Genomic DNA, 10,264 nt, shown 5'->3' with positions numbered 1-10,264 from the left:
AAAAAAAAAAAAAAAAAAAAAATTAAAAATTAGCCAAGCATGGTAACGTGCTCCTGTAGTCCCAGCTACTAGGGAGGCTAAAGTGGGAAGATTGCTTGAGCCTGGGAAGTGGGAGCTCCCGTGAGCCAAGACTGTGCCACTGCACTCCAGCCTGGGTGACAGGGTGAGACCCTGTCTCAAAAAAAAAAGAAAAAGGAAAGAAAAAACACAGCGTTTACCACCCTGTTGAGTCTACCACCATCTCTAAATTGCACTGGTTAACTTTTACCCTTAGTAACTGAACACAGCACAGCTGCAGTTTCATACCATGGATAACAAGGTAGCCACCCAGGAATTAAAGGCTCCTCATCCCCCATCCTTTCATCCTTTCTCGTCCCAAACCACATGTTTCTGTGCCACAGTGCCATTCTATCAAATCCCACCTCATTCACGCCAATTGTTCGCGAAAAACTCTCAAACTGTGTTTTTCCTCTGCTCTCACACCACCACAGTCATTAACACAGAAGATTTCTGTTTCATGAAAAATATGAGAGAGGGAAGAAGAAAAAAGAAGACTCCTGTAACCAAATGTATGCGTTTTTCCCCACATGTGAAGCAGCAGACACCAGCTGGGTGTCCTCCAATTCAATTCTGACACTATCTATCTGGAGCTACCGTCAAATCTCACAGGTTGAGGGCTCAGTCCCCAAGGCTGCCCCCACCTAAGACACAAGTTTGAAATCCAGGCCTCCAGAACTTCTGACCAACTGGCCTCAAGTTGGGGTTCCCCTGACCTCTTCTTTGGGTTCAATTAATTTGCTGAAGTTGAGAGGTGAAGCTGGCTGGGCTTTTGGGTCCGGTGGGGACTTGGAGAACTTTTCTGTCTAGCTAAAGGATTGTAAACACACCAATCAGGGCTCTGTGTCTAGCTAAATGTTTGTAAACGCACCAATCAGTGCTCTCTGTCTAAAGGTTTGTAAACGCACCAATCAGCACATTGTAAAAACGGACCAATCAACACTCTGTAAAATGGAGCAATCAGTGCTCTGTAAAATGGACCAATCCGCACTCTGTAAAATGGACTAATCAGCAGGACATGGGCGGGGCCAAATAAGGGAATAAAAGCTGGCCCCCAAGGCAGCAGCACAACCCACTCAAGTCCCTTTCCAGGCTGTGAAATCTTTGTTCTTTTGCTCTTCACAACAAATCTTGCTGCTGCTCACTCTTTGGGTCTGCACTACCTTTATGAGCTGTAACACTCACCACAAAGGTCTACAGGTTCATTCCTGAAGCCAGGGAGACCACGAACCCACCAGGAGGAAGGAACAACTCCAGACTCACCACCTTTAGGAGCTGTAACACTCACTGCGAAGGTCTGCAACTTCACTCCTGAAGCCCGCGAGACCACGAACCCACCGGGAGGAATGAACAACTCCAGACGCGTCACCTTTAAGAGCTTCGGGACGAAGGTCTCCAGCTTCACTCCTGAAGTCAGCGAGACCACGAACCCATCAGAAGGAATAAATTCCAGACACATCTGATCATCTGAAGGAACAAACTCCAGACACACCATCTTTAAGAACTGTAACACTCACTGCAAGGGTCTCCGGCTTCATTATTGAAGTCAGCAAGACCAAGAACCCACCGGAAGGAACCAATTATGGACACAAAGTGACTCATAGAACTCAGGGAAATATTTACTTATATTTCCCAGTTTATATATAAAGGATATTGTAAAGGACACAGATGAAGAGATCCATAGGGTGAGGTATAGGAATGGGGTGTTGAGCTTCCATGCCCTCCCTCGGCATGCTATCCTCTGAGAATCTCCACTTGTTCAACTATCTACAAGCTCTCTCCAAATATTATTGAATTGTCTGTTTCTTCCTCAATTCTGTCAGGTTTTGCTTCATGTATTTTGAGGCTCTGTTATTAGGTACGTACGCATTTACAATCGTTATATCTTTTTAATAGATTGACCCTTAGCAATACCACAATGCAATTCTGACACCAATATGCAATTAGCTCAGACTCCACAGTTTTCAGGGCGCAGTTCCCAACAAGACTGCCCTCACTTTGGATGATAGCTGCAAATTGAGGGACTCACAGGCTACCCACACTCCTGACCAACAAGTTTGGTAGTTTGTTAGAATGACTCACAGCTTCATTATAAAGGATACAAAAGGAGAAAGATCTTCAGGGAGTCCCAGACATGGAGCTTCCATGCCCTCTCCATGGAGTTAGGATGTGGTGAAAACATATCAGGTGGAAGACATCAATGTGTTTACCAAACAGGAAATTCCACTGAGATTTGGTGTCCATGTTTTGTTTTGTTTTTTGTTTTTTGAGACAGGGTGTCACTCTGTTGCCCAGGCTGAGTGCAATGGCATGATTATGGCTCACTGCAGCCTCACTTCCTGGGCTTAAGTGATCCTCCCACCTCAGCTTCTCGAGGAGCTGGGACCACAGGTACGTGCTATTACACTCAGCTAATTTTAAATGCCTGGGCGCCACTCCAGGCAGGGTCGCACCCGAGGGGTCCCTCTGTCTTAGGACTGTAGTTACTGTGGCTTGTAGAATGGGGCAGTCAAGGGGCTGAGATCAGGAGTTTGAGACCAGCCTGGCCAACATGGCAAAACCCCATCTCTACTAAAAATACAAAAAGGAGCCAGGCATGGTGGTGCATGCCTGTAATCCCAGTTACTTGGGAGGAGAATCGTTTGAACTTGGGAGGCAGAGGTTGCAGTGAGCCAAGATCGTGCCATTGCACTCCAACCTAGGCGACAGAGCAAGACTCTATCTCAAAAAGAAAAAAAAAAAAAAAGAGGAGAAAGAAGTGGCTGGGCACAGTGGCTCATACCTGTAATCCCAGCGCTTTGGGAGGCTGAGGCAGGCGGGTCACTTAAGGTCAGGAATTTGAGACCAGCCTGACCAATATGGTGAAACCCTGTCTCTACTAAAAATACCAAAAAATGTCCCAAGCATGGTTGTGTGCACCTGTAGTCCCAATTGCTTGGGAGGAGAGTCTGAGGAGAATCACTTGAACCCAGGAGGCAGAGGTTGCAGTGAGCAGAGATGGTACCACTGCACTCCAGGCTAGGTGACAGAGTGAGACCATCTCAAAAATAAATAAATAATAAATAACAACAACCAAAAAAATCTTTAGTAGAGATGGGGTTTCATTATGCTGCCCAGGCTGGTCTCAAACTCCTGAGCTCAGGCAATCCACCTGCCTCAGCCCCCCAAAGTGCTAGGGTTACAAGCGTGAGCCACCACACCTGGCCCTTTTTCTTTCATTTTGAATGTGTCATCTCACTGCCTTCTGGTCCTCATGGTTTCTGATGGAAGATCAGCTATTGATCCCATGGAAGATCCCTTAATGAGGAGTGAATCCCTTCCCTTTCTTTTTTTATGATTCTATCTTTGACTCTGGACAGACGGATTATGATGTGTTTAGATGTAAATCTTTTTGAATTTATTCTGCTTGATGTTGTTTGAGTTTCTTGAATGTTTAGATTAATGTTTTTCATCAATTTGGTAAGTTTTGGCCATTATTTCTTCAAATATTCTTTCTTCCTCTATTCTTCTATCTCCTCTCCTTCTATATGCACTCCCTTTTTGCATATACTGATACATATGATGGTGTTCCACAGGTCTCTGATGTTTGTTCTTTTTTTTCTTTCTTTTTTCTTTTTATTCATCAGACTGGATAATCTCAGTTGACCTATCTTCAAGTTCTCCAATTCTTTCTTTAGCCTGTTCAAATCTGCTGTTGAATTCCTCTAGTTAATTTTTCGTTTCAATTATTGTACTTTTCAACTTCAGAATTTCTTTTTGGTTCTTTTTTGTTATAACTTCTATCTCTTTATTGGTATTCTCTATGTAATGTGATACCACTTTTGTATTTCCCTTTAGTTATTCAAACATGAATACCTTTAGTTCTTTGGACAGTAAAGTTAATTAGAAGTCTTCGGCTGGGTGCAGTGGCTCATGCCTGTAATCCCAGCACTTTGGGAAGCTGAGGTGGGCGGATCATGAGGTCAGGGGTTCAAGACTATCCTGACCAATATGATGAAACCCCGTCTCTACTAAGAATACAAAAATTAGCCGGGCATGGTGGCACATGCCTGTAGTCTCAGCTACTTGGGAGGCTGAGAGAGGAGAATCGCTTGAACCTGGGAGATGGAGGTTGCGGTGAGCCAAGATTGTGCCACTGCACTCCAGCCTGGTGACAGAGTGAGACTCTGTCTCAAAAAATAAAAAAGAAGTCTTTGTCTGGCCCAGGCATGGTGGCTCATACCTGTAATTCCAGCACTTTGGGAGGCCAGGGTGGACAGATCATTTGAGTTTGGAAGTTCAAGACCAGCCTGAGTGACATGGCAAAACCGTGTCTCTACAAAAATACAAAAATTAGCCATGCGTGGTGGTGCATGCCTGTAGTCCCAGCTACTTGGGAGGCTGAGGTGGGAGGATTGCTTGAGTCCAGGAGGCACAGGATGCGGTGAGCTACGATCACATCACTGCACTCCAGCCTGGACAATGAAGTGAGACTCCATCTCAAAAAAGGAAAAGAAAAAAAAGAAAAGAAAAAAGAAGTATTTGTCTTGTAAGCTCAATGTCTGGGCATTCTCAAAGACAGTTCCTATGGAAACTGCTTTTATTCTCATGTATGGTCATACTTATTCCTTTACATTTCTAATAATCTTTTGTTAAAAACTCAACATTTTGCATAATGTAATGTAGCAACTCTGAAGTAAGCTTCTTCCCCTCCCCTGCTTTTGTGGTTGCTGGTGTTTTTTTGTTTTTGCTGAGAACATTTATTTAGTGACTTTTCTGAACTAGTTCTGTAACATCTGTACTCTTTAACCTGTGTGGCCACTAAAAGCCTCTGCTTGATTAGCTTCATGGACAGCTAATTATTGTAAATATTTATTTGTGTTCCTGGTATTTTTATTGAGATTATGTTAAATTTATTTATTAACTTGGAATAAGTGGAATATTTATGATGTTGAGTCATTGAGTCATCTTGTCAAAGAATGTGTATATGTGTGTGTATATATATGTATGTGTATGTCTCACATATATATGAGAGTTTACAGACATGTTTTAAAATTGCTGTTCAACTTATGATACTTTTTTTAAACAAATTTTATTTACAAGCTCTGTTCACTGAAAGGGCCTACACCCCAGTAGTGATGTACAAACATCTTGGTTTCTAAATACTAGTCCCCATTTAAAGGAATCAGAGCATTTTGGAGAACTAGTTGATTCTAGCTCAGTAGGGAAAGTGCACAATGATTCTGAAACAACTTGTGTTAGAAAGCAAAGAAGCGCTCAAAGAGTAATGGTGACTTCTCAAAAAGAAGCTGACTTGAAGGGACCCCTGCTGTCCAAATTGTAGATAATTTGAGCATCCAAAAAATAATGGCAGAGGGTTGAAAAATTACCTATTGAGTACAATGTTTACTGCAGTAAAAGCCCAGACTTCACCACTATGTCATATATGCATGTAAGAAATCTGCATTTGTACACCTTAAATAGCTTTTACAAAATAATGACAGAAATATCAACTTAAAATTAATGATCCCAGCCGGGTGCGGTGACTCACTCCTGTAATCCTAGCACTTTGGGAAGCCGAAGCGGGTGGATCACAAGGTCAGAAGTTCGAAACCAGCCTGGCCAATATAGTGAAACCCCACCTCTACTAAAAATACTCAAAAAATTAGCCAGGCGTAGTGGTGGGCGCCTGTAATCCCAGCTACTCGGGAGGCTGAAGCAGGAGAATCACTTGAACTGGGGAGGCGGAGGTTGCAGTGAGCCGAGATCATGCCACTGCACTCCAGCCTGGGTGACAGAGTGAGATCTCCGTCTCAAAAAAAAAAAAAAATCATGATCCCATAGTGATGCTCAAGATTATAAGAGGAAAATGAAGGAAGAAAGAGAGACAGAAGGAGGGAGAAAGAGAAGAGAAATGAATTGAGGAAGGAAGGAAGAGAAGGAGGATGGAAGAGAAAAAAGGATGCTCTTTTCCAGGGAAACACCAGCTTATATCAAATGAATCATAGAATTAGAAATTTATGATTTTGTAATCCTCCATGTAATAATTGATCCTGGCAAAGGTCATCAATGGATATTAAGACTAGTAGGTGAAAACTTGTTGGGAAATGGGATAGTCTCAAGATTTCAAATTATCACCCGCACAGGGGAAACCATACCTTTATACTGGAGAGATCTCCAGTGGCACCACCTTCAGCAGATAATCAAATTTGGCATCACTAATAGTGGTGCAACCTGATATTATGTGCAAGTAAATTTTTAACAGACTCTCAAAAACAAAAAAAAGTACTGAGGGGGACCCAATTGGTAACATGTGCCAAATTCTATGGTGTTAATATTCCCATCATGGCCGATTTCAGATTACCAATATGATATCACTATTCAAAGTTGTAAAGAAATGCTAACAATCAGCTTACCTATGAGCCTGCTCCAGTATAACATTGAATTTATTTATTTATTTATTCATTCATTCATTCATTGAGACAGAGTCTCACTCTGTCACCCAGGCTGGAGTGCAGTGGTGCATTCTCGGCTAACTGCAACCTCCACATCCCAGGTTCAAGCGATTCTCATGCCTCAGCCTCCTGAGTAGCTGGGATTACAGGCACACACCATGCCTGTAATTAACCATGCTCGGCTAATTTTTGTATTTTTAGTAGAGACAGGGTTTCGCCATGTTAGCCAGGCTGGTCTCGAACTCCTGACCTCAAGTGATCCGCCAGCCTTGGCATCCCAAAGTGCTGGGATTACAGATGTGAACCACCATGCCTGGCCCTTATTTATTTATTTGAGATGGTCTCACTCTGTCACCTAGGGTAGAGGGCAGTGGTGCAATCATAGCTCACTCTAACCTTGAACTTGGGCTCAAGTGATCCTTCCACCTTAGTTTCTTGAGTAGCTGCAACTACAGGTGCACACCATCATAGGTGACTAATCTTTTTTAATTTTTGTAGAGATGCGGGTTTCACACTTTGGGAGGCCGAGGTGGGAGGATTGCTTGGGCCCAGGAGTTCAAGACCAGCCCTGGCAACACAGTGAGACCCCATCTCCACAAAAAATAAAAAAATTCTTGCAGCAGTAAGGTGATATCGCATCGTGGTTTTGATTTGCATTTCCCTGATCATTAGTGATACTGAGCATTTTTTCATGTTTGTTATCCATTTGTATATCTTCTTTTGAGAATTGTCTCTTCATGTCCTTAGCCCACTTTTTGATGAGATTGTTTTTTTTCTTGCTAATTTGTTGAAGTTCATTGTAGATTCTGGATATTAGTCCTTTGTCAGATGTATAGATCGTGAAGATTTTCTCCCACTCTGTGGGTTGTCTGTTTACTCTGCTGACTGTTCCTTTTGCTGTGCAAAAGCTCTTTAGTTTAATTAAGTTCCAGCTATTTATCTTTGTTTTAATTGCATTTGCTTTTGGGTTCTTGGTCATGAAATCCTTACCTCAGCCAGTATCTAGAAGGGTTTTTCCAATGTTGTCTTCTAGAATTGTTATAGTTTCAAGTCTTAGATTTAAGTCCTTGATCCATCTAGCATTGATTTTTGTATAAGGTGAGGGACGAGGACCCAGTTTCATTCTCCTACATGTGGCTTGCCAATTATCCCAGTACCATTTGTTAAATAGGGTGTCATTTCCCCACTTTATGCTTTTATTTGCAAGAATGGCCGTAATTGCTGGGCGCAGTGGCTCACACTTGTAATCCCAGCACTTTGGGAGGCCGAGGCGGGCAGATCACAAGGTCAGGAGATCAAGACCATGCTGGCTAACACGGTGAAACCCCGTCTCTACTAAAAATACAAAAATCAGCCAGGCATGGCGGCAGGGGCATGTAGTCCCAGCTACTCAGGAGGCAGAAGCAGAAGAATGGCGTGAACCTGGTGGGCGGAGCTTGCAGTGAGACAAGATCTCACCACCGCACTCCAGCCTGGGCATTAGAGTGAGACTCCATCTCAAAAAAAAAAAAAGAATGGCCATAATTAAAAAAACCAAAAAATAATAGATGTTGGTGTAGATATGGTGAACAGGGAACACTTCTCCGCTGCTGGTGAGAATGTAAACTAGTATGACCACTATGGAAAACAGTGTGGAGGTTCCTTAAAGAACTAAAAGTAAAACTACCATTTGATCCAGCAATCCCACTACTGGGTATCTACTCAGAGGAAAAGAAGTCATTATACGAAAAAGATACTTGCACACACGTGTTTATAGCAGCACAATTTGCAATCGCAAAGATGTGGAACCAACTGAGATGCCCATCAATCAACGAGTGGATAAAGAAATTGTGATACACACACACGCACACACGCATGATGGAATACTACTCGGGCATAAAAAAGAATGAATTAGGGCCAGGTGTGATGGCTCATGCCTGTAATCTCAGCACTTTGGGAGGCCGAGGCAGGCAGATCACGAGGTCAGGAGATCGAGACCATCCTGGCTAACACAGTAAAATCCTGTCTCCACTAAAAATACAAAAAAATTAGCTGGGCATAGTGGCACACACCTGTAATCCCAGCTACTTGGGAGGCTGAGGCAGGAGAATTGCTTGAACCCAGGAGGCAGAGGTTGCAGTGAGCCAAGACTGTGCCACTGCACTCCAGCCTGGGCGACAGAGCAAGACTCCATCTCAAAAAAAAAAAAGAAAAAAGAAAAGGGAAGGAATTGATGGCATTTGCAGCAACCTGGGTGGGATTGGAGACTATTATTCTAAATGAAGTAGCTCAGGAATGGAAAACCAAACATCGTATGCTCTTACTCATAAGTGGGAGCTAAACTATGAGGATGCAAAGGTAAAAGAATGGCACAACAGACTTTGGGACTCAGGGGGAAAGGTGGAGAGGGGTAAGAAATAAAAGACTACAAGTCGGGTCCACTGTATACTTCTTGGGTGATGGGTACACCAGAGTCTCACAAATCATCACTAAAGAACTTAGTCTTGTAACCAAATACCACCTGTTCCCCAAAAACCTATGGAAATAAAAAAAAATTAAAAAATAAATTGAAATTAAAATTAATAAAATTAAAAAAATTATCCAGGTGTGGTGGCACACATCCATAGTCCTGGCTACTCAGGCGACTGAATTAGGAGGATGACTTGAGCCTGGGAAGTTGAGGCTGTAATGAGCCATGGTCACACTGCTGTGCTTCAGCCCATGTAACAGAGAGAGACCCTGTCTCAAAAAAACAAAACAAAAACTGGCCTGGACTTTACAAAAAATTTAATACCATGAAACACAATAACAAAAAAGGGCAAATGTGTTTTTTCTAGATTAAAATATACTAAAGAGGTAAACAAATACAATGCATACATACACCTTGATTAACTTCTAGATCTAAACTAAAAAACATTTAAAAACATTTTGGGCGATGTTTTGGGAAATGAAAATATTGACTATACATTTGCTGACATTGAATTAGTGTTAATATTATTATGTGTGATACCTGTTTCTTACATAGCAGAATGTTCTCGTATTCTTAGGATACATGCTGAAATACTTAGGGGTGAAGTGCAATGATGCCTACATCAACAAAACAAGATAACATCCATATATGGAAGGTGAGGAAGGAGAGGGAGAGAGAGAAAAGGCAAACGTAACTAAATGTTAAGAACTGGTGAATCCAGGTGAAGTGTGTGTATATAGGTGATTATTATATTGTTCTTTCAATAGCAAAAGTTTGCAAATTGTTAAGGTAAAAATATTGAGAGAAAACTCAATCCCTAGTTTTAGAGATATCTTGCTAGCTCTTAGGCTATTGGTTTTTAAATTTTTGTTTTATTACTTTTTATTTTAATGCAGATTCCTGTGTCAAGACTGAGGGACACAGTCCTGGAACTAGCAGTGTTTGATGAACATAGGAGAAAGTTTGATAATTTCAGTTCACTGATGCTAGAATGGAAATCCTCCAATGAAACACTGGCCCATTTCGAAGATTATAAATCAGTGGAAATGGTAGCAAGAGATGATGGCAGTGGGCAGACCCGGTTACATGGTATTGTGAAAATATACAAGTCTTTTCGTATACCTGAGTGTTCCTTTTTTTTTTTTTTTTTTTTCTTTAAGTTCTAGGGTACATATGCACAATGTGCAGGTTTGTTACATATGTATACATGTGCCACGTTGGTTTGCTGCACCCATTAACTCGTCATTTACATTAGGTATTTCTCCTAATGCTCTCTCTCCCCCATTCCCTCACCCCATGACAAGCCCTGGTGTATGATGTTCCC

General features: G+C 42.0%; 1 protein-coding gene across 1 annotated transcript in view; it reads left to right on the top strand.

The window, feature by feature from the left end:
* The window catches only part of NUP210L (nucleoporin 210kDa-like), a 205,416-nt gene that overhangs the window by 76,396 nt on the left and 118,756 nt on the right, over positions 1–10,264 (top strand). The window contains exon 16 of the mRNA XM_011928494.1: positions 9,837–10,029. Within this exon, the coding sequence (XP_011783884.1) occupies positions 9,837–10,029 (193 nt within the window). The remainder of the gene's footprint in view (positions 1–9,836; positions 10,030–10,264) is intronic.

This window comes from Colobus angolensis, unplaced genomic scaffold (assembly GCF_000951035.1).
Source record: "Colobus angolensis palliatus isolate OR3802 unplaced genomic scaffold, Cang.pa_1.0 Scaffold77, whole genome shotgun sequence".
NCBI classification, from domain to species: Eukaryota; Metazoa; Chordata; class Mammalia; order Primates; family Cercopithecidae; genus Colobus; species Colobus angolensis.
Note: the sequence above shows the minus strand (reverse complement) of the source record. Positions and strands in the feature narration are given on the sequence as shown.